This window comes from Limulus polyphemus, unplaced genomic scaffold (assembly GCF_000517525.1).
Source record: "Limulus polyphemus unplaced genomic scaffold, Limulus_polyphemus-2.1.2 Scaffold190, whole genome shotgun sequence".
Taxonomy (NCBI): domain Eukaryota; kingdom Metazoa; phylum Arthropoda; class Merostomata; order Xiphosura; family Limulidae; genus Limulus; species Limulus polyphemus.
Window position 1 is genome coordinate 405,114 of NW_013665800.1, and position 26,029 is coordinate 431,142.

The 26,029-nt window shown below is 33.5% G+C and overlaps 1 protein-coding gene and 1 long non-coding RNA gene across 3 annotated transcripts in view; one reads left to right on the forward strand and one right to left on the reverse strand.

Annotated features, from left to right (window-relative positions):
- Positions 1-4,947: 4,947 nt before the first annotated feature.
- On the forward strand, positions 4,948-6,737 carry LOC111084983. The gene is made up of 2 exons (XR_002609853.1): positions 4,948-5,487; positions 5,921-6,737. It is a non-coding gene; the product is annotated as an uncharacterized LOC111084983 (long non-coding RNA).
- Positions 6,738-7,961: 1,224 nt separating this feature from the next.
- Positions 7,962-26,029, reverse strand: part of LOC106478216 (solute carrier family 13 member 5-like) — a 70,062-nt gene continuing 51,994 nt past the window's right edge. For both annotated transcript variants that reach the window (XM_022381764.1, XM_022381765.1), the window contains exons 7-13: positions 22,827-22,946; positions 20,523-20,600; positions 19,378-19,482; positions 18,737-18,917; positions 18,185-18,346; positions 15,167-15,304; positions 7,962-12,173 (exon numbers count right to left, since the gene is read on the reverse strand). In XM_022381764.1, the coding sequence (XP_022237472.1) occupies positions 11,982-12,173; positions 15,167-15,304; positions 18,185-18,346; positions 18,737-18,917; positions 19,378-19,482; positions 20,523-20,600; positions 22,827-22,946 (976 nt within the window). In that variant the 3' untranslated portion in view covers positions 7,962-11,981. The remainder of the gene's footprint in view (positions 12,174-15,166; positions 15,305-18,184; positions 18,347-18,736; positions 18,918-19,377; positions 19,483-20,522; positions 20,601-22,826; positions 22,947-26,029) is intronic.

Genomic DNA, 26,029 nt, shown 5'->3' on the forward strand with positions numbered 1-26,029 from the left:
TATATATATATATATATATATATATATATATATACATATATATAAAATGATTGACTTTTAATGTCCACAGAACCATACACCTGGTTCATTTTTTGTAGGTTTTCTACTCCCTGTTAAGTTATTGTGTAAAATTGAGTTTGCTTGGAGAGGAGACTTCAAATTTTGATAATTTAAATAAAAACTCAGAGAAAATAAGTTTTATTTAATGACTTTTGTTATTATTGTGATGAAATTTTATATTTCAATACAATATTTCACCTCCACTCACAGAATAGCTTTTTCTGACTTGTGCTGTCCTCTATATGAGAGAGTTTTTGCTCGCCACTAGCCTTAATACTCCCACCTACCCTCACATTTTCACGTGAGGCAGCTGTGTGATATCATGAAATGAGCATGTGACAACCCTCCACCAATAGGAGCATGACACAACTCCTAGCACAACTGACTCCGTCTCTGCAGCTTAGCACAACTTCATTTCTCGATTGGCACTCGTTTTTTTGCTCATGATTTCCTTTTGGAATTTTCAATCAGTTCCCTATTTTTATTTTATGAGAATTAGTTTTTTTCTTCACATTTGCTATACTTGTGTTCTGAAATTTTAGTTTGTACATGTTAGCATTATGTGTCTTTTTATTATAATAAGTGATTCTATGCAGCTCCCTGTTTGGACTTTTTTACTTCCACTCTTTATTGAAATGGATTCTGTGTTTCACATTACAACTACTACCACTGCTGTTCCTCATACAGTTAATCTTACTAAAACAAATGTCTGCACAAGATGTTAAAGCTTTGGTTTTCCAGGAGTTGACTACCTTCATGCAGGCTCTTGATTTGCATGTGGGTTTTCCTCTCATGCCTTGTTCAGGAGTACTTGAACATGTTATAGATTTCGACAGCCTGGTTCCTCCCCATTCCTGTGCCAGATGGTTATGTTTAGCTCCATTAGCAGTAACCAGGCTTCCTTCTCTTTTCCTGGAGTTAATAAATCAGGTATGTTACATTTTGCCTTTGTTTTCCCCTTTTCTTTTAAGTGAAAAACCTTTAGGCCAATATCTTGTTCTCCCCCACCACACCAGATATTGGGGTTCATGCCATAAGGTTTGTGGACCACTTGCATTCTGGGGTCACTATGCCTCGACCCACATGTCATATGCTGTGGTTTACCATAGATCTACTTTTTTTTTTGGACTCCCAGCAGTTGGATTCTCTTTTGCCTCTGTGGGGTTCTGATCCCACTATTTTGGTGACATTTTCCCTTATCCCCCTCATGTTATTCACCCTCTTTCTTTCCCTTTCCTTGAATCACCTTCTGTAAGAGGCTCTTCATCGTTCCCCCTGAGCTTTGTACCCTGTTTTTTACATGTTTGCACAATTGTTCTCTTCTGCGTTTTTCATACCCACATGGTACCTCTGTTATTGGTTCTCTTGGATTGGGACATCCTTTTGTCCCAAGTGCATTTAACCCCAACCTTCTAACAGGACATGTGCATGGCCCCATTTTTAAGGCAAGATGGCTGCGGGATCTTCTGACTTGTTAGAGATCAGAGTCAATTCTGCACATTTGCACACCTCCTTTTCCTCATTCCTCATTTGTTTCTACCTCATCCAGCACCTGTTCCTGTGTCTTGTCCCCCTCCTTCCTCTCTTTTACCAGTACCTGCTTTACAGGTCTCCAAAGTTCCTCATCAGTTCATTTGTCGAATGCTTCAATGTCCCTGGTGATCCAGATGTCTTTGTGGTGGGTACAGGTTTAGTGAGGGACAGACATTTGCACTTTGCCACCATTAGGGAGCCCTTAACCACAGACCTTTTGTTTTTTTTCTAAAGGGCTTGTTCTTTGTTTAAGTTCCCTTCCTCTCCTACCCCTCATTCCATATCCTTCCCCACTCCTTGGGATTCTGTTTCCAGCCAGCATCTTTCTAAGATGGTTCTGGATCTTCTTCACTAAGGTTCTATAGAACAGGGAGATCCTTCTCAGCCAGGTTTCAATTCACATTTGTTTCTAGTCCCCACAAAGAATGGTAACTGGCACTCTGTCTTAACTCTCTTCCTTGAACTACTTCTTAGACCTTCCTCAATTCACCATGGAGTCCACCTATCTCCTCCATCGGTTTTACTTCTGGACTTTGGATGAAGAAGTTAGATATCTTGGATGCTTACCTCCATGTTCCCATTTCCCCAGCACCCTAGTTTTTTCTTGGTTTTCTCCATCATGGTTACATCTACCAATTGAGAGCTCTTCCATTTGGCTAGCTTTGGCTCCCTACATTTTTATTGGGTTGCCAAGGCCTTTGCCTCTCTTCTTCATTCCAGGGGCCTTCATCTCCACCATTATATAGACAACTTGCTGCTTCTATCTACTTTGTGTGCTATCTCCCCTTCACTCTCAGTTTCTTTTTCAAGAGGCTGCATAGGTAGGTTTGCTGGTCAAGGTGGAGAAGTCCTTCCTTTTTCCCACTCAATAACTTGTTTGTCTGGGGGGGGGGGGGTTCAATTTTTGTCTCAGCTGGCACACTTTTCTCCCCTTAGCCTGCAATCTATGGAGCTTCTGGTTCAGACCATTTCCTTATCTCATTATTCAACTGTGCAAAAGGTTCTGTCTCTTTTGGGGGTATAGGTTTTTTTGGAGGCCCTAATTTCCCTCAGTAGAGCCCACACATGACCTCATCAGTGGGCTTTACTAGATCAGTGGAACGTCATTTGAGATCCCATGGACGCTCCTATCCATCTTCCTCCTTCCCTTCATTTGGACTTTGGCCAGTAATTAGACAGAGACAACTCCACAGTGGGTGTTCCTTCTCCTCATCTGGGGGTGCACTTATTCACAGATGCTTCTCTTTTGGATTGGGGTGTGTATCTGAATATGCAAGAGTTATTGGGCCATTGTTCTATTGATGAGTCATCTCTGCATATCAATCTCTTGGCATTACTCCCCATTGATCAGGCTTTGGCTCACTTCCTTCTGTCTTTCCTGGAATCAGTCAGTTGTGTTCCATTCCAACAACTCATCAGTTGTTTCATCCTTCACTCAGCAAAGGGGCTCTCATTGTTTCCACATGTTGTACCTCCTGTTTTGGGCCCACAGCCAACACATTCACTTGTTGGTGTATTATATACTGAGTGCCTTGAATCTGGATGCAGTTTGTTTATCATGACCTGACAATGTTCTCCCCGTGGAGTGGTCTGTCAACTCACAGATGTTTGCTGGCTGTATTCCCAGTGGGGTACTCTGGAACTGGATGAATTTGCCTCCCAACTGAATTCCACTCTTCCCAGGGTTTGGACCCTAATTCTACATCCTTTGACTGTAGCTGTTGATGCCATCAGTCAAGATTGGTGGGACCTTTTCTTCTATGCCCATCCCCCATCTCTCTTCTTCCTCATGTTCTCTCTGTTATCCATGTCACTCTGTGTCATGTCCTATTGGTGGCACCACTTTGGTCTGCATAGTCATAGTTTCCACTCCTGCTCCTATTGTTGCTTCTTCCTCTTTCCCCTTTCACTCACCCTCCTTGTGCTACATCCTTTCATTCCAACAATATGTCTTCATGTGTAGCTTTTGTCTGGTCCCTTGCCAGATGGGCAGGATTTCTCTGTGGGTTGCTTTCCTGATTTCCCATTTCATTCACCCTTTCTCCTTGCCAGTTTACCAATGTAAGTGGTATGTCTACTGCCGTTGATCTTCTTATCATAGATATTCCCTGTCTTGTACTACTCTCCTGCATCTGGCTTTTCAATGAGAGGCTTTTGGTATCCATATTCTCTCCCATTTTCCTTCCTTCTATTTCTCACCTTTACCATCTTTTCAATCCCAATTACCTCTTATGTCCTGTCCTGGCTCACTGCTGGTACTTGGCTCACACTGCTCCCTTCCATGGTTCCAGTTCCCATTTGTTCATTCATTGCAACCCTTTCCTGTGATATTTCTCTTATTACCCTTACAGGTTGGATTCACCAGCTTATTTGCCTGGATTATTCTTCCCTGTCTGTCAATGATTGTTGTCTATTCCAAGTCTCCTCCCATCAAATCTATCACTTTACCATGTTCATAGTTGCCTAATTCTGTCATTCTTTAGAGGATATAGTTGGTGCCAGCATTTGGACCACTCCCCATATGTTTATTTCACATTATCTTCCTTGCCTGGCTGTTTCTGTTCTGCAGGTTACCATCTACCTCCTATTGTCAACTTGAGCTCCATAGTTTCTCTATGAGTTGGTAGGTGCTGTTTTTCTGCTTTTCTTTTTTACAGGGGCCTTTCTCGCATATACGGATCCTGCTCAATGGTGAGTGTTGCCTGACCAGTTAAGATTAGGGTAATGGTGTTCTGCTGGTGTATAGACACTCCTACTGCAAACCTGATGTACTGTTCTAGATGCTGCCTGGTTATGGACTGGATAATTTCCACCAAAATTCAGTTCACCCCTCTGGCTGGGTACCCTCCTTCCTATTGTCACCCACTTTGGTTCCCAAGGGATAATGGTGTTGGTAGGAGTTTTGTTGCATGCTATCATACAGCTGCCTCATGAGGGTACATGGGAGTATCAAATCTAGTGGCGAGTCAAAATTTGTGCATATAGAAGGCAGTACAAGTTGGGAAAACTAATCTAAGAGTGGAAATACATTTTCAGTGTAGAAAGATGTTAATTTTCATTTTTAGCCATGGCATAGTGTTTTTGAGTTTTTCAAGTGCAAACTTTTAGCTCGTGGCTCTGCCATCTCTTGACCGATTTGAGATCAAATTACAGTTTTGGACTCAGGAGGTCAAACACTTTTGATGTATGTGACCATACCCAAGGTGTCATACATTGATTTACTCAAATCCTACTTAAAATAATTTCAATTTGAGGGTACACTGGTAGAGATCTTAATGAGTAATAAAATTGAATCGAGTATACACGAGCTTTATGCTTGGTATTGCTGGCACACAAAAATATAGCTAATAGAAAGGAAATAAAAAAGGTCTCGTAGATTAACTTACTGTAATCATGCATAAAAGAATTTCAAGTGCTGTGGCTTTTGAGGATTCTCTCTTGTTTGAGATAATAAAATTAGTTGCAATAATTAAGAACAGGATTTAATTATATCTTTGCAAAAGCTTTATGTACATGAATAGAAATTATCCAGTAAATTTTCCCCGCAAAATATGTATAGATTTGATGAAAACTTTAATAACATTTTACCAGAAATGTGAATTAGAAGAGTGGCCATTTATCTGTTGTTTGTAAGTAACAGGTAATAGTTACTTGATCAAATATCTAGTTGTATAGGCATGGAAGATATTTGGGATAATTCACACAAGTGTCAGTTGAGAAGTTACAACTAAAAGATTTCATTCTACTAGATAAAATACTGCATCAAGGAAGAGAAAGACTTTTAAGTGGATCTTATAAGCAAGAATTGCTTATTAATGGACCTCTGTAGAAGTAACAGGAACTGTGAGTTCTTATCCTCTTCATGATGCAATGTCTTTTTGCTCTTAACAATAGGTTAGTACTTTGCCTTTTGCTATTTAGATAGTCTTGCTTTTGCCTTAAATTGACTAAATTTGCAGCTTCTCATTTTAAAGAAGTAGTGAAATTTAATGATTCTACATATTTAATACATAATGATTTTTCTTAAATAACTTCTTCATAGTGTATATTGCTCAGAAATGTTTTAAAACATTTGATTTTTGCCATCTGTTTGGTGGTATTTTGAAAATTATGTTAGTAGCATCTGAATGAATATTTTTTTCTGTCTTATACCATTTAGAAAATATACACGTTACTTGGTATCAATAAAACTTCAGACTTAGAAATAGAGTCTTTTGTAAGGTAGTTATTTTAGAGCAAACTATTCTTTAATCAATGTTACTCACAAAATGTTAAGAATTTTTTTTCCGTGATGTTGTTTATTGTGACACTGTTTTGCCTTTTCCAGTTTGATCATCTCTCTGACTATCTTCAGCAGTTAAGTGAAAAGTTACTCCAGTGTAACTCAGAATCATAAGATTGTTTCAGGTGGAACATGAAAATGCATTAACAGATAAGTCGGATACTATATAAATTCAAAGAAATTCAGTTTTATTTCATTTACTGATTAGTCGAAGATGTATACACACACATGAATAAGGAATTTTATGGTTAAGAGAGTACAATGTATTGAATTAAGTACAGTATTTATATTTTACTTGTCTCTTCACTTGAAATAAACACCAGCTAAAACCTAGTTCACAAATAACTGCAAAACAACTATGCTCAGATTAGATGATAAATGACCTGGACTGTGTTCTGTATGAGCTGCAAGTTTTGAGAGAAGTCCACTAATATCTTATTTGAAAATTCATCGTTTTGTTTAATTTTTACCTTTTAATCAAAGTCTCAGGAACTATCTTCAAATAATTTGATAAAGTGAGCAAAAAATGGCTGGAATTACTAGCAATTAGCCAAGCTTTTGTACTAGAATTTCACAGTGGATTCAGTTTTTATATATTTGGCACTGCTTTTTTATTGTTAGGCTTTAGATTTCTAAATAGCACAGTGGCCCAACTTTTAGTATGATCACTGAAGAACAACATGAAATTTCACTTCATTACACTAATTTTTAAAATTTTCAGTAGAGTATAAATAAACTTACATTAATGTACAACTATTCTACTAAAACCCATAACTAAACCTGTTCTTGTAACACATGTGCATAAAAACTGAACTCAAAGTAATTAGTAATTACTGCCATTTGTTCACTAGAATGAAAGAAATAAATATAACAATAATCAGGAATCTATAAAAGAACCAATCACATTTAATCGTGTATTACAGAAGTCCAGTACTGACAAACTGGCTATAGATTTTCCTAAAGATAATGCAAGTGTTTTTACTTCCATTGATGAGTTCATTCCATAGGATGCAACTGATCAAGAACAGATAAACTTGAATATTTCAACTACTGGAATTATGGATTAGATGACCTTTCAAAAGTTGTAGATAATAAAGCTTCTGTAGAGAATTCTGAAAACGGTGCTTCATGTTTACCTCTGGATTGAGTGATCTTTTAGATGAGTTCTTTTGGGAAGATCCTTTTTTTTAAAGAATCATTTGTAATATTTTTCATCACTTACAAAAAATTTTATACACTTTTTTCATCTTATAATTAACAATGTACATATCTACCTGTAAAGTTTTAATTATTATTTTGTGTGTGTGTGTGTAAATAAAAGTATTAGTTGAGTAAACATAGTAGTGAAGTATTTTTCTTTCATGGCAAACTGTTAAAATTATATTTAAAATTCTAGAGGGCACTATAAAAAAAAATTGATCACTCATCATTTATTTCTAAACACTTGTCAGGAAGATACATTTCATAACTTTTGTCACAAATGTTTTATTATTAGGAGGAGGGAAGTTCTACTGAAAGTAAAAAAAAAAAAGATTAATATCAAATTATTTTGAGAATTCATTCTCATGATATACATTAATCGTATAAAATTACATTGTTCTAGATTAATATCAGTTATTCACAGAATAAAATTTAAGTAAACTTAATGAATAATTCCTTTCTGAAAGCTGAACCACCTACTATAGTTTAACCCATTAACTGCGGCAGGAGCAGCTCAGTTGCTGTTTTCTAACCATGGTGGTAACTTTAATTTTTAGGGCAATTAGTAAACCATTTTTGTTAATCTTTTTTTTCTCCCTTTAATATTTCTTACTTGAATAAGATTTTAAATAGCGTAAATTAAAAACATAACCTTGCTAATTTATTTATAATAATATAATTCCTTTAAAGAAAATGGTTTAAAGGGAAACTAAAAAAATATATTTATTTAGAAAAATCGACTTTTGTATGGTAGATTTCAAAGCATGGTACTATGCATAATCCAACATCACAGTCTTTACACATGTATGATGTGTCCTTTCATTTTCCTTTAGCTGCACAAACACGGCATCGAAACGAAGATCTTCCAGGTTTTTCTTCTTTTTGAGGAGTAAAGTTTGGAAAGTGATATGCTGTGAAGCGATTAGGAGATGATTTTGGGGCATATCTTCCTGCTTTGGAGGTGCATTCCACATATTTCTCAATAAGTCGCTTTATGAGTTCTATTTTGAACGTCAGCAATGTGTTCTTAACACCAAGCTTCTTATGAATTATAAAGGATGTCAATACAGCGATATCAAGGAATCTAAGATAGATTTTTTTTGTAGTACTTTTTTAGATGACTCCTAGCTGCATCATAGGATGAAATCACTTGATCCATGTGATCCACGCCTCCCATCACCTTCTTTTAATTGATACACACACGAGACTTGCTCTTTTCCAAGTTACCTTCGTTTACACTCTTTCTTTCAGCATCATGGGTAGTGCTTATCATCATCACCTCTCTCTTGTCTCTCCATTGCATGACCATAAGTTTACCTTTATACATGGTAATATCTTGTCCCTTTTTTAGCTTTGCTTTTGAAACTTACTTTGGAATTCCTTTTCAATTTTTTTACAAAGTTCCAATTGCATCTGTCATGTGGGAAACTAAAAAATCGAAAAGTGGTGGCAAAGAGTAATAGTTATCCATTGAAAGATAAAAGCCCTTATCCAAAAGGTCTGTCATGAGATGCAGGACGACTTTTGTTGAATGATTTAGGTATTCTGGTGCAATTTCAGTAGCACAAGGAGGCATTTGAAGATCTGTTTCCTTTCCAGTGTAAACTTCAAAGTTATACACCTATCCTGTGCTTGATTCGCAAAGAAAGTAGCCCTTAATTCCAAATCGAGCACGCTATAGCAGGATGTACATCTTCCATCCTAATCTACCCTTCCATAGAAGTAAGCTCTCATCTATGCATATATTCTTTTCAGGGAAATATGCACTCTGAAAAGACTCCTTGTATAAGTTTAGATCTCTAATCTTATATAATTTATCTGGAGAGTCTTTAGAAGCAGAGAAGTGCAAGTGTTGCAGGAGAAATTTATCTCTCGACATTGTTTCTCCCAAAAAAGGTGTTGCCAACACAAGATTCTTTGAAAAATACATCATAAAATCAGGCTTTTTGATTATTCCCATCAATAACAACATTGCATCGAGTACACGCATTTCGCCGACGTTTGTGTCTTTCCAATTTTGTAGTCTACTTTTCTTCTTCAATAATCCTGAGATGAATTTTTTGCAAGTTTCATTAGCATATGCATTAGTTTCCGAGACGATTTTCAACATTATTTTAGCATTTTGAATAGATTCAAAAAATCTCCAAAACATTATCAGGATTGGTTTCCTTTATTTTGATACCCGAATCTTCACTAAAAGTAAAAAAATTTCTTTTGCTTCCGATGAATGACCACTCTACTTACGAAGTACTTGGTACATTTGTTTGTTCATTATCGGATAAATCATCAGTTGTGACTTCATTAGTAAATTCTTCTTCACTACAAGAGGATAAATCTAAGCTTGATTCGTCGCCTTCACAAAGGTATTGGCAAAGCTCTTCATCAACAATAACCTGCTTTGCCATTTCAACGGAGGAGAAAAATTTTGAAATGACCCTCTCCGACTAAATAGCTTTTGAGCACTGATTGCTTGGAGGTAGGGGTAGGATCTGATACCCTGACTCACAGATAAAACTGAGTTGCCATCAATCACAATAAAATGGATATTTTCGTCATTTGCAGCTGAGCCATAGAACTTCAATGATGGAAATATCCGTCATCTGCAGTTGATGGGTTAATACTGTAGGTACTGTTATTGGCAAGGTGTTTAAAACAAATCCAGCTTTACTGATCTGAGAATGTAGTAATTTTCATATTACTGTTTATACTATCTCAGTGAGGTAGGGTGTTACACTAAAACAAATTTCTGGTTTCAAAGCTATTGCATATTAACCCTCTCGCTACTGACAGGTCAAAGGGTGCATGTCTCGATGTTTTAGGTATTTTCAAAATTTGATATTGTACGTCAGTAAAATTGGCATCACAATGTAGTTTATAACCCAAGTTTTAATGTTATATATGTGTTAATTTCTAAATTTGAAATATTAAAGACAAAAGCTAAATATGATTTTTTGTGTTGTATGGCATGTCTTGTTGCTCAGTTTTTTTATCACACCTACCATATGTCTATCGTGGTTAAGTAATTAGAAACTCAAATTTCAGACATTTATAAGCTAGAATACAAAAGAACCTCACACCTTTTTGATTTGCAGACCTACTAGTGTAGCCCCACCTACTTTTAAGTACATATTTATACCAATAGAAAGAGTTCATTCTAAACTAGATAAATCTCTGACTATCATTTCTTATTTCTCTGGAAATTGTGAAATCTGTTGATCAAGTAATTGATCTGAACAGAAATGACAATTTTTAACCCACATACAGCTTAGTTAGAAAGCCACATAAGTTAGTGGTTTTACGTGTACTAATATAGTAAATTGATAATTTTTTGGTTTTCAAATCTACAACAATTAATTTATCTTCCCCCTCCACTTGAGAGAATAAACGAGGCTTCTCAAATCTGACAGGCGAGTACAAGTAAATGTTGTAACTTGGTAAGTATCAGAGATCATTGTTTTCTATATTTTTTTTGTTTATTGCTATACATTTTAAGGAAAAAAAAATTAACATTTATGAGTAAGTAATGTTAATATATATTCATATAAGCATTTGCACATTTTGTAGACCACTATAACTAATTAACATCCAAATAGCTACGAAGTTTATTGGATAGGCCCAGACTGTACAAAGTTATAGCACACATTTTATCACACTTTTATTACTTTAGACAATTCTCGTTCCATCCACTTTACTGTAAACACGCCCATAAATCCTCTCCCATTGTATTCTTATAACTGGGATTACGATAAACTCTCTGGGAAAGTTCTGGTAATTGTGCTACATGTGCTTATTTGCTATTAACAGTGTTAAACAGTAATGGCAGGAACAGCAATTCATTTGCTTTATATTCAGCAGGTTTCTATTTTAGCTGCTCACAGTAAAATAGATGTGAAAAGATTAAAAGTAGAAACTTTCAGAAGTATCTTGGAACTTCGTGGTTGATATCAAAAAGGACAGAACACTGTTTATTTTATTTTGCATTTTTCAACCTTCAAAGTTTAATGGTTAGGAGATCTGTCATCTGAGTGATCTTGTATAGAGCGAGGGTAGAGAAAATAACAGGTAAAATATAAAGTTTTTCTGAAAAAAAAACAACAACAAAAGATCAATTTATTTACTTAAGAGACTATGTAAATGAAATTCGAAAATTTTCAGAGGGAGTATTCTTAATTTTAACATGAAAATCACTTTGCATTTTGAGCAGTCAACACTCTGACTAAATATTCCGATTCTTTGTGTACAAAAGATGTAATGTTTATTAAAAGCTTGAAGAATTTCATGAAGATACACAAAACATGTTACAAGTTATACTATTAAAACTCTGATGGTCACTTTGTGGTCACAAGGTCAGTGTAATCCACCATATCAGTAGCGAAAGAGCTAATGCCAGCAAAAACCAGGAGTAACAAGGAATATTCATATTATTTTACTCTTGAAACTTGGAAGAACAAATACAAATCAAGCAATATTTAACAGTGGTTGATACATTCCAAATCGACATATGAAGTACTTGTATCTTATGTTTGATTGAAAGTATTATGTTAAAAGCATTCCCATATGGCACTAACAAGTATGATTGACACTGAAAGTTGCTTTCCAAACTGGTTCTCTTATGTACAAATTACAAGATATAAACGAATGATAAAAAGGAAAAACATTGACTATTATACATGTATAACACTAATATACCAACACCATAATACAATAGTCTAAAGACTAGGAAAGCATAAGAAAACTTTCATCCAATAAGTTATGATAAAGAAAAAAAACTTGCACTGTAGCTGGATTTGTATTTCTAAAAGTAATATTGACAGAGATAATACCCTCAAACATCACATTAATTACAATGTCTGACTATTTAGTAAGAAGTACATTATCTATAACTTGAATGATACATAAAAAGAACTTAAATTACATCAGGGATTGCTTTAGTTGAGTTGCTAACTTCATACATAGTCATATTTGAAAGCTGAGATTCCAGATTCTGGTGAGCCCATTCTGGAAAGGTGTTTAAGTCATAAACAACTCTTCCCAAAGTGTTTACGTTCAGTAACATCACTCCAATGGTGAGGATTTTCACTACTAAACCTGGTGGCAGCTGAAAATTAAGTGGAGTTGATTATTAGACAAAAAATATGCTGATTTTCTGAAGCTACATATTTTTATTAAATACCACAATTTGATTTTTTCTGTTTAAACTATTTTTTCCAAATAAACATTTAATAAACTAGATATTGAAATATTTAAAAAATGTGAACTATTTTTCCATGAATAGTTTGAAAGGAAAATTCTGTATACAGGAGAAGTTCAACATGATATAAGATACTTGAAATCGAAATCATATCTTTATAAGCAAAGTTGACATATTAACTGAGCAAAAGGTCTCATTGGCAGATTTATACAAGTGTATTTTGAAATGCTATTGTTATGATAAAAACCCACGTGGCAGAAGAGGAAGATGTAATTAACATTGCTATCAGTTTATGATTGACTTGTTACTATTAGTCTTTTCACTGTTTCATTTGTTATGAAAAATCCAACTGTCAGGATGCTACCATTGAAAGGACAAGTGAATTATATCAAATGCACATTTTAAAATTAGTAAGTATAAATAGTATGCAATTTTTGTAGAAGTTAAAAGAGAAAATGATATTTCTCTAATAATACAAATTTAGCTTATTTAACTAATAAATTTAAAGTTTCAGAAAACAGGACTGCAGTTAAACGTAACAGCTTGTACTGAAAATTTTTGATGATTAGTCTAGGCCTACTTACTATGAAGATGCAAATAGTTAAACAGATATCCGAGACAATATTTGGAGAATTCCTATACAAGCTAAGTTAGTACTTAAGTTAGTAGACTTGCACAAAGAGTATACAACATTCTGAATATTACAAAACTTGCAGATCCTACTTTAGGAGCCAAATAGTTCAGTACATTCTTGAGAACAAATACTGAATGAATGTTCACCATTCTGTACACATTTTGAGTCTCCACACTAATTTTCATACTTTATTAAAAGTTGAATGAACTGTACGTTCTATGGATTTCTGCATTTTTGATTTACTTTTGAGACAACGTGATACCCATCATGCTAAGTCCTTTATCAGAGCTGAGGAAGTTTAGAAACATATGGTCTAACCCAGAACAGTAAAAACACAATCTTGATTAAGAAATTTCAACACTGCTGACTTTTGATAGAATCATATTCTTCACAAATTTGCTTTCTATGTGCTAGTCTCTCACTTGATATCTAGTGTATTAGTCTTTATCATAAGTGAAAATTTCTTTAATTTTTCCAAGTTCCCGATGTTGACTGTTAACCAGATTCTTTTTATTTCTCTTACTCAAAGGTGTTTGGGTGTAAAAGTTTTGACGGTATCTATGATTTCTTTTAGTCTGTTTAATTCTTCCTATTTTTCTCAGCAGATACACTACTGTAAGCTATGTTTTTATTTTTTTTGGGTTGCTCAGTTTAACTTTTGTGAGCATTCTTAGGTGTTTTGCTCAATTTCAAGAATAGTTTGATTTTAAATTTCTTGCAAATACTGCCAAGCTATAAGCTTAGGCTTATACAAATGAGTTGATGTATGCACAGAAATATTTTTTTTAAAGTGCCCGTTTAACTGAATACATAGGATATCCATCAAACTGTAGTGTCTTCTTAAGGAACGAGAATTCTCATTATGTATTTTGTTTTTCACAACTTTCTCTGGTCTACATTAAAATACTCTGATTCCACATTTGATTGATTGTGAAGAGGAATTTATATTGTATTCAATAGAAAGGTTGTGTTCATGGTGACATATTAAAATGTGTAAAAAAAAAAAAATAGGTGGTTGTGGTTTTCCTCTATTTCTTTAAAGTTAAGTGAATGTCAGTATTTTGTTGTTGTAGTATATCAGACCTTACTTTACTTAACTGTTTCAGATCTGTTTAGCATGGAACCTGAAACTGTTTCAAAGCAAGATAAAAGGCATGAGATCACAACAGATACATTCCACTCAAACACACATTACCTAACTTTATCTTCATAGAGTGTGATTGGAGGATATGTGCATTTTGTTGAACATGTATATATATATTATAATACACAAACATTTTTTTAAATTCATGTAATTTTTGTCAGGGTTGTGCTAAAATACAAAAATGGAGTATTAACTCAGTAGAATGCACACCACCACCATGCAGTGTTGATCATATTCAGCTCTCAAAAATAAGAAAATGTGTCCATATGTCTGTCATTATCAATGGATGCGGGCCATTTTTGGCAGGGCAATGACGAATGATATTCTACACATGTCCACCAAGTTTCATCAAAATCCGATCATTTTTGACTGAGCTATAGAGCAAAGCTAGTGTGAAAAATTGGACCCCATGTTAACAGATGGAGATTTTTCTTTTATTTTTGTGACGTTGACCCTCCTAAAACTAATCACTTCTAAGTTGGATCATAATCCAAATCCATTCAGCCATTTTTAAGAAATGCTGCTGATAAACACATAACACACACACACACATGTAGGAATGAAAACATCACTTCCATCCACCTTCGGTGGCAGAGGTAATCTTTAATAATTATCCATAAGTTAAAAATAAAAGTGCTCTCATTTTGAGAGTAAAATGTATTTTAATGAAATTAAAAACATATTCAAAGAATTTAAATAGCTGTACATTCTTGGAATTTGCCAGAAGGATGAATATTTTATCATTAGTCAATTTAACAATGTTAGTATGGAAAGAACAGTCAGATTAAAAATACTAGTATGCACTGCATTAAGCAAGATACAATTATGATAGACACTTAAAAAGTTTATTTTTTGTTTTTTCATGTTATTTTCTTTTAGATGATTTCAAAATCAATAAAACATACAGATTTGTTTGAGATTTTTGTAGCTGACTTCAATTTACTTAAAGCTGTTTCCTTGACATAATCACTCATAAAATTGCACTACTTGCCAACATACAGAAAAGTAGTACGTTGTCAATATCATAAAGCTTAAGTGAAATAAACTATCTTATATGGTCATAATACAAAATCATTTAATTCTGACAGGAATCATTGTATACAAAATAATTCCAGTACTTACCATGTCCCCTGCCTTCAACTGGGCATGTGTAAACACTATAGCATTAGCTGGGGTTGCTACTGGAAGCATAAAGGCACAGGAACATGCTAGGGTTGTTGGAATCATCAGGAATAAAGGATTGACTTGTAAAGTTGTTCCCTAGAAAGAATAAGAAAAAAAAAAGTCTTGGATTACATTAGAAATCCTCAAACATAGTAGGTCAATCAATACAATAATTGATTGATCTGCACAGTATATTTTTAGAATTTTCATGCAAAGCTACACAAGGGCTACATGTATATAGATGTCTGTAATTTTCAATTTATATACAACAAGGACGAAAGTCAACTTTTAGGCTACACTTGTCTAACTAAATAGAGGAATTTAACCATAACATGGTAGTGGGCTGTGTGTTTCTTTGTTGTTAAGTGCAAATCTACACAAAGAGCTATCTGTGCTGTGCCCACCACAGGTATCAAAACTCAGTTTTTAGTATTGTAAGCCTTCACATTTATTGCTGAACCTCTGGGGAGCTAGTGATATGGATAAGCAAAAAACATTCAGATCCACAGTCCTAGCACACTAACCACTAGGCCACACCTGGCTCTAACAATGACAATAATAATATTTTTTCCAAACTTACTTTCTAGGGCATATTGTGAAAAGTTTTTCTTTTTGCTTGTTCCATTAAATTGACAACTGCCACACAGGAACCTGTGCAGAAGTGCTACACAAAATGGTTACCCCACTTTAAAATAATAAGCAGTTTTGCATCTTGTTTACAATTTATTCTCAGAGCTAAGAATAATATAAATATTGCTATCTATTTCTGTGTTCTGTCCTCAGGAAATTTAGTTTCTTAGCTAGAATACTTGAATGTGAACCATTTCTAATACTTGATTAATTATGAAACTTGTGTATCTAATTTTTGATTATTGTGGACAGAAGCTCTTATCTTCTTGGTTTAACAAGTGTCATAAAATCAGATATTTCTTTTAGGCTAATAATTTAATTAGGAAACATCACAGTTTTTTGCAAAAATGTTTCTTCTATTAAATTTTTGTTAATACAGTTTAAGAATTATCCTTTAGTGCAAACTATAAGTAAAATTAGTTACCTTCATCCAAACAATCTAGAATTACCTAGTAATCTACGATTAATTTGTAGAATTAACGTAACAAAATATTAATTAAAAAATTTACTATTGACATCAAAACGTTCTTGCAATTTGCATAGATTAGTATTGCTAATCGATTTTCAAGCTTGCATAATGAGAAACAATTACTAAAACAATAAAAATATTTTCTCTCAGAATAATCTAAAGATTTGATATCATTTATATACTAGTGGAAAAAAGAAACTGTGCATCACTTAAAATATGAAAAGAAAAATCGAATAAATATAATTTTAATTTTGCAATATTGTTAACAAATGCATTGGTTACAAAATTTCGTAGTCATCAAACGTAATTTTTAGGGCATTTGAAAGATGCTGGTATTCATAAGGAAACTTACAGGGCTAATATCGCGTGTGTCAACCATTTGCATCCACATATGCTTGACAACGGCGCTTCATTGATGACACTAAATTGTTCAAAAAGGCCTGTGGAATGTTATTCCAGATGTTGGTTAATGCCGTGCCCAAATCTACCAACGTTACTGTCTAATTTGGTAGATGACGTAAATGCCTTTCCATTTCATCCCAGACATGCTCAATTGGTGACAAATAAGCTGAAACCACGGGTCAGGGTAAAACATCAACATTCTGTTGGACTATACGTGCAACATGCAGTCATACATTATCATGCTGGAGCGTTATGTTGTTGCATTGTCTCTGAATGAATGGGATAGCATGGCATTGAATAATCTCATCCCGATAACATACACCAGTGAGGTTCCCATTGATAACTGCTAAAGGTGTTCGTCCATGGGCTGTGATTCCGCCCCACACCTTTATGCTGCCTCCACCAGACTGTCGATGTTTCACTACACATGTCTCGATATTGCTCTCCAACATGACAATACACTCTGCAATGGCCATCACTGCTGTCCAGGTGAAATCTGGATTCATCGGTGAAGAGCACCATAGCCCAGTCCTGTATTCTGAATTTCAGATACCATCTACACCATGCTAGCCTAGCTGTACAGTGACGTCGGAGCAATATTGGATGAATCGCTGGAGATCTTGGTCTGATGTTGTGTTCGTGCAAACGGTTACACACTGTTCTGGGACTAATCGGTCAAAGACCAGTAATGCTGCAAGCAGTCAAACTTGCAGTCTGGAAACGATTTCTAAGGTGAACCAGTCTACTGTGGTTGTCCTGTTGACGTGATGTTACATGAGGACGTCCTGAACGTGGTCGTCTCGGACATTTCCTGCTTGTTGGAACCATGTGCGAAGATGTTCATCTTCACTGAGCCTTGGCATCACCGAAGGGTAATTCTCGGTGCAACAAAAAATTATTTCCTGAATGACTGGAGCCTGAATAAATGTTTTACACCTGTTTATTTAGAAATCATTGTCAAAGAAAAATCGTGGGTATGAAATTTGAATAAACAAAAAGGTGTTTACGAGCCATGAAAAATCCCATGCAACCGAGCCAAGTACTACCCGATATGTTCAACGACATATCCTGTATTGATTTTTTTTATGTCATAACACTAAACCTAATGTATATGAATTTTATTCCATTTTAAGTCCATCAGAGTTTCTTTTTTCCATTAGTATAGTAAACTAGAAAGTAAAAATATCAAAAAATCTCCTGGAAGAACTACAAAGATAACTAAATTTATACATTATAAACTGAAGTTTTAAACAGATTATCTTTTTCAAATAAAATAATTTACTCTTTGAGAAAAATAAACAGTTAGCTTATGCACACATTGTTGATCTCTGTGGACATCAAATCATCTTCTGTTGTGTTTCTGGTTTTTATACTTGGTATTAGACAATATAATGTCCAATATTAAATTCTAAAGTTTTTTTTTAGTAGGAATGAACATTTTTAGTTTCGATGTTTTAATAATATCAACAACTTACAAGTTCTGCAACTACTGGAAGCAAGATAGTTGCAGTTGCAGAATTGCTGGCAAATTCTGTGAGGAATGCTGTCAAAACAGAAATTACCACAATGACACCTTCAATGGATAAAAACTGCAAAGTTGCTAGTTGATGTCCTAACCATCGAGACAAGCCTGATTCCTGTGGAGTATATAAAACAGATTTCTGTTGTACAGGTTACAATATTAATTAGCATTTGGAATTTTATTTAATATATATATCATTATATGTACATTCTGATTCAATAAGTGGACCATCTTCCAAAATCTTTTATACACCATTTTTTATTGTATGCTTTTATACAGTACATAAAATATGGTTTTAGGAAAAAATCAATTACATGAACCTTTATACACTAATTTCTTTATTTTTTACTTAATATTTAATTAGTACATATTTTCATAGTAATAGTTTTTAAATTTATTACTAATTATTTTAATAACAGTCTTCTAGAAAGTGCAAGATTGTTTGGGATTAGATTTTGTAAAATGACTCCACCAATAACCATAAATACTGAAAAAATATTCATACGCTAGTTGCCTCTGCCATTGAGAAGCCTCCTCCTCTCAGAAGAACTACTCCCCAGGGTATTCTCTGTTGAATTACAGGCCATGTTACTAAGGCAGGACTGAGACCAGATTTAAAGGGTTGGGCTGGTATTATGAACAGAAGTAACACTATCAACATAACAACAGTGGCATCTTTTGGCTTGCTATAATAAAAAGTATGATAAAACATGAGTAATGAAAATTAAAATGTTTTACAATAAAATTAGTATCTTAAAAAGTTAAAATATATTACAGAATTGGCAGTTCTCCCATATTCATTTGTGAATGATGTATTATATTAATATATCTTTTTAAAACACATTACTTTAAGACATAATTATTTCATATTTGAAATTAATACCTAGGAATTCATCAAATCTGTTTATTTAAGATAAAACTCTAACCAATATTATTGCATATTTGGAATTTGAATTTAAGAAAATGCTTTCCTGTAATTCGAAACTTTTGAAACATTTTTATGTTATTGTTTGATAAAGTTTTACTGAGTTTAGTATGAAAAAGCTCTGCCTGAAGATAGCAATTAAGTTTTTAAAAATATAATTTACATTTTACTTGCTAGACAATATTGTTATATGTAGTTTGAAATGAAAACTAAATACATACTAATCTCCAAAATAAGTGGCCCATCCTCTGGCAAAGTGGGGATCTCTGAACATCCATAAACAAACTAACAAAATAAATAGAACTAAAACAGCTCCTTCATGGAATCTAAAGACAGGGAAGAAAAGAAATTAATATGCAAATTATAACTTGGAAATATTTTATTCAATTTTTTTTTTCTAAGATAAATCAATAAGTGCAACTTAGTTCAACATTTTTCAACACCAAAATTGAAAGTAATTTTCAGTCAAAGCAATTTTGCAGTATATCAGCTGAAAATCTTTTAAAATTTGAACTCAGTTTGACTGAATTGCCCTGAAAAGCCTCTTAGGATACTGGGAAGTTTATTAAGATAAATTAATAAAACTATTCTAGCTTCACAAACCATATTTTTAGGGAACAAGTTTGATAAACAGATTTCAGATAATGCATTAAAAGTAGATCTAAGTAGAATACAATGATCAAGAAAAGTGCAAAAAATGATGAAAAATGGAACATAAAATTAAAGGGCAATAACATTTATCAGCATCCATATTCAGTTAATATAAGTTTTTGAATTTAAGAGAAATGGTATAATGAAAGATATTGCACCAATATGGGAATTTATTCTTACAATTTGTATTTCATTATTTGGGTTTGAGCCACAGACTTGTTACATATCAGGATAGTGCTCTACTACTTGAACTAAAGGGTTAACTCACTAGTACCAGTTAGTAAGTCACTTTTAACAACTACTACATTCTTCCTCTTTAACAAACAAGACCCATCCTCGGGTCTAATTTCAGGACAGTAGGTTCAAACCCCATGTTTGGTGCAAGTTTTTCTTCTGGTAATTTGTTTTTTTACTCAGTTCAGATTCCAATTCAAGAACTCTCACAAGCCAAGAAAGTGCGCTACCAACTGAGCTAAAAGGCTAACCCATTAGCATTTGCTAACAAGTGATTTTTTTTAACAACTCAAAATACTTCAGTGTGATCGACTGTGTACCGAGAAACGTTTCAAAATGAAAAAAATCTAAATAATTCTTAAAATTTTGTAACTATACAATTCAAAACCATCTTATTGAAGCATATCAAAATCTATTTTCTCAAAACAAAATCTTATTGATTTGAGATAATGATTATAGGAATTTTTCTTATAAAGCTTACGTCATTGGTCCAAGTTCTTCATATTTTTTTCTGATGATTTGCCTGGCAGCCTGATTTTGTTTGGATTGGTTTCCACAACTGTAAGGAGAATAATCTGAAGTAGTCAGTGGTTTACCTCGTAATGATACAAATTTAGCTTCATGCAAAACAAAGTAACAATATAAAATACTTTTAAGAGTTTGATGCCAAAAACTGCTAGATGTAATAATGAAACAACAGACAGACATCAAAATCTTCTCAATTCACTAAGTGCATATGAATTCAAACTGCAAAACCAAGAAACAATTTAAATTATGACCTATTTTAATTTCTTATATATCAACTTTGTATCTTCTGATATGAAGTAATTAGAATGACCTTGACTGGCTTGCTAGCCACCAAGGTGGTGCAATGGAAGTTTATGGTACAGTTCTAAACATTTTACTTGTGCAACCATATGTTGACATTCAAATCACAAAACATTAGGTCTTGGAAACTTCATGAAGAAATGTGCCCCAGTATTACTGTGCACTAATTGTATGAAACAAATTGGTAGGCATCAATTTTTAAAGGATATTAGACATCAAGTGAAGTGGGGAATAACTGTAAATCGTGTACATGCAGTAAACATGTATGTAACCTTGGTGTTCATAATGACATATGCAAAAGTTACTTTAACCCAGAGAATAACAAGGATCCAACTACTCTTAGGTATAGTACTGTTTTAATTTTCCCTATAATAAAGTTTTGGGAGGTCCATCTTTCTGCTTCGTTTGTAATTAATTTCTGTAAAAAAGAAAAAAATTCAGTTTCATGTGGCCTAATTCTAGTTGAGCAAGTATGCTACATTTATAGGTCACAGTCAACTTGCTTATATAACAAGGTTTGGTTCAGGTAAAACTGTAGTTAAATGAACATGAGTTTTATTGATTTACATGACAGTAAAATAAAGTAGTTTAAATTATTTGATAGTAAGTCAAGTATTTTGAGTAGAGCTTGAAATTTGTTTTTATTCTTGCATAATTCATGAAAACTACCATTAAACTGATCTAACTCATTCAAGTAGCAAAAAACAATTTTCAAGCTTCTGACTACACATTGTTTATAAGTTAATTGCATGTCATGAATGTGAAAATGATAAATGCAAGTTATTCGTTTTGACTCCAACTGCTCACTTTCTACACTATTACTGTTGCTGGGGATCATTCATTAACATCTTAGGCCATTGTACTTTTGCCAAAAAGTTAGTAAAATGGTAAGACTGTATTATACTAATGCATAGTGTCAAATAATATAATGTTACATTTCAATTAATTTTTCATTTTAACTGGTTCACTTTTAGAAGCCATAATGCTTGTATATTTGAAATGAAGCTGCTAAGTATCATGAGGTGTTTGTGCAACCTCTATTAGCAGGCTTTAGAACTAATCGAAGCCGGTGAAGTTGATCATAAAATACTTAGTTTGCTAATCAAGAACAACTCTTTAGGTTACTTAAGTTTGAAAATATGTTTAATTTTGTTTTACAACAGAATCTAATATGCTTTGAATTAATTATTTCAAAAGACAAGCAATTTTTTTCAAAGTTTTTCTTTCATGCCATAAATAAGGAAAGTCTGTTCACTGTAAATAAATTTTACATCCATACAAGTTTTGGTGGGCCCTGAAATGTGTAATTGAGGTTTATAAACATCTTTGTGATTACTGTCAAAATAGCTATATATTACACCTAATTAAATGTATATTGAAACGATACCTTCCTGATGGGTATAATCTTTAAGTAAATTATTAAAAAATAAATAAAAGGTTGCCACATTAAATAGTAATTTAGCACATACAGGAACAACTTAATATCTTATTTTTTTATTTTGACAGTCATAAGTATTTCCTTGAGGAAATGTAATAGTTTTGCCACTATGATCATTATTAGTTTCTTTGAAAAGGATATTTCCAAAATATAAAACGTAAGCTATTATGGGATAAAGTAATGTAAAAACATTGAAACTTAATAGGTCATATAATTAGTAACCCAAAGTATATTAAGTCATGATTTTTGCTTAATTTTCATTAAAACTGCATTAAAGTCATACAAAATTCTTAAATCTCAGATGCATTCCTTATGTTAAAAAAACAACAAAACTTTGGAAAATAAATATTGCCAGCACGTACATTATCTAATGCTATAGAAACAAAATTCAAGGAAAAGTGCTATTATTGAGTTATAAAAAACAATACTTTAGTAGTAATGTATAATATAAAACACTATAGAGAGAGAGAGAACTCGTAAAAGAAACTAATCATATCTAGTGCTTCACATGAAACTCACCTTTTACGAAAGTAAAGAACTTGGAAGGCTGCATACGATAATAAAACACTAACAATAGCAGCTGGAGCTGCAAACAGTAACCAGTTGGCATAGTCTACAGATGGCAAGCCATGATATAACCTATGAAAAAAACCAAATTAATAAAACATTTTGGTAAAACGTTTATATTACTTGAATAGGTGAGTATATAAACTGACCAGTACAAGCATATACATTTAGTACATTTCTAGTTGTATAAACTTTTGGGCTTGGCAGCAATAAAATTTGACTATACAAGTGTTACCTGTTATTGGTAAATTTTAATTTCCAGTACCTGATATAGAACAAACTTTTGAAATTATCATTTACAGCATCCTGTTTGAAATAGTATAATACTTCTGTGTAGGTTTCACAAGGAGAGATAAATAGAATGCATTTAAAGACCCAAATTGAGTTGCAGGCCTCACATTCTTAATAGTGAAAAAAAAAGAAAAGAAAAAAGATGTGGGGGCTCTAGACCACAACATCATACATCTTTACCACCTTTCCCTGTCTTCAGCCAGATGTGGGAAGGTGGCTGCTTAAAAAAAAAAAAAATTAGTAAGGAGAAAAAAATAATTGGAATACAATACATCAATTGGGAAACAGTAAAACTGTCCCTGAAGTTGGCATTCCAGACCTCATAATGATGTTTGGGCATAAATACCATGATGTTAAGGTATTCCTATACAAGCCCAACCTAAATTGTTAGTATAGCTTCCATCCATGCAACTGGCAAGATCTTCTAGTAGCAGGTCTTATATAGGGAAAGTGATACATCTACATTTATACACCTATACAAGATACAGTCCAAATAAGTAATTCAAATAATTCCCCTAGAAAAATTAGAAGTTATTGCTTATTGTGTTTATTATGATTTCGTTTATACTACATTTTTAAATTTACATACATAACTTGTATACTTATTACAAAATAATTTAAAATATTTAATTAGAGTTATCTTATTAAATCCATTAAACATCAGTTTATTCACTAATATATTAATGTTGGAAATTTGGAACTGTTCATTATAACAAATTCTACAATGCATCATACATTCACAGCTACGCCATACAATCACAGTTCCTCCTTTATCCGATGGTTTGATATAAAAGACTTTAGTGTAGATATTTAGAGCAATAGAAATAGAGAAAGGTAGTTCAGCTTGTCAACTAAAATTCTAAAGCAATTGAATAGGCCTAAGTGAATTTTTTTACAACAAGAAGAGAACTGTATATAGTGTTTATGATGTGCCTTTAATCTCTATAGTGTAAATAATTTGTTGTATATATATTTAACCAGTTCGAACATAAACATACATTATTTTGAAAACAAGTGGAGTGCGTGCTGCTCGTTTATTTTTGAATTTATTGCCAACAAGTCACAGACACCTACTGTAGAAGAATTCTAAGCCCAACAACACACCCACATACTTACTTTAATATACAAACTAAAAAGTAAGTAGCCCTTGACAGATAACAACATAATCAAGAATGAATGCTTTATTTTTAGGGTTTCGTGCTTTGTAGTTAAGTTTGTTGATTTCAATACTACATTTATCTATATAATAATCAAGTGGTTGAAATGACCCACTGGGAGTGTGTTGTAAGTTGTAAAAGGGGGTCTTCAGCAGCACTGATTTGTGAGGTTTCACCATTTCATGTTCTGTAAGGCAAATTTTATTATTGTCACTTAAATTGCTGGTATTAAAATAGGCTTGGATCCTTAATCATCAAAAAAAATAGTTTGCAATCCATTTGGATGAAATTCATACATGTTTGGTCCAATGGGAAAAAATTTAAGTCCCTAATTCAGCACGGATCTTTCTGCATTTGTCAAAGTATGATTAGATGCAATAGTTACGACAGTTTTAGTCGGTGTCTTTCTCTCCGTGTAATCATTTAACGTGTTATCTTTTATTATTCTTCCCACTGCGGACTTTATATTTTAGAATCCGGGTTTTGATACCTGTGGTGGGCAGAGCAAAGATAGCCCATTGTGTTGCTTTGTGCTTAACTTCGAACAAACAAACAAACATTTGGGCCAGATGGTTAGGGCACATGATTCGCAAACTGTGGTTCAATTTTAGAATCCGGGTTTTGATACCTGTGGTGGGCAGAGCAAAGATAGCCCATTGTGCTTAACTTCGAACAAACAAACAAACATTTGGGCCAGCTGGTTAGGGCACATGACTCGCAAACTGTGGTTCGAATCCCCATCCGACCAAACATGCTCGCTCTTTCAGCCATAGGGGCATTATATTGCGACAGTCAATCCCACTATTCATTGGTAAAAGAGTAGCCTAATAGATGGTGGTGGATGGTGATAATTAGCTCTAGTCTTTCACTGCTAAATTAGGGACGGCTAACACAGATAGCTCTCGTGTAGCTTTGTGCAAAATTCCAAACAATCTTTTATTAACTGTAACTGCAAATTGTTTGGATGCAAAATTCCTAGATTTACGAGTTTATTTGACTTTTTATTACAGAGAGCAAAGTAATAAAAAGTAAGGTTTTTTTTTTAGAATATTATGCACTTGTCTTGCATAGTTATATCTATTTATTGCAACGAATTTATCATTATGTATTTATTTTTCATATGACGTTGTTTGTATTGAATTTGTATTTAGAAATATACGTGACTTGTAGTATCAGATATGTGTTGCATATAACAAATTTGTTATATGTTTATTTTAATGTCAACGTTTGTTTGTTGTTAGTTACGTATGGCGAAACTCCCGCCAATTCTCCAAGATTGTAGGATATTCGTGAACACAAGAATCAACAATATATCCACTTCCATAACCAGTATTATCAGAAGTTTCTAGAAAACGTGTCTCGCCTATAAAAACAGCAGGGCAACGCGCCAAAAAACAACAGAGAATAGCGAAGAATTAAGTCTGCTAGGAAACTGTTATAACCTGTGTACGCTATAAGCCGTGATTTTGCAAAGCCTTACCAACCAGAAAATATACGACATTTGACCAGGAACATCTATAAGTTTCGAGCGTCAATGAATTATCATCAAACGTTAGTATCTTTCCAAAAATGTTGCTGGTTTTTCATCGGACATTAATGGTTTTATGAAAATATTATCTTACTTCGACGGTCCAACAATTCAGTGCCTGACAAAGCTAGCTAGCTTCGCGATAAATTGTACGTACATCAACTTCAAGTTAACTCGCT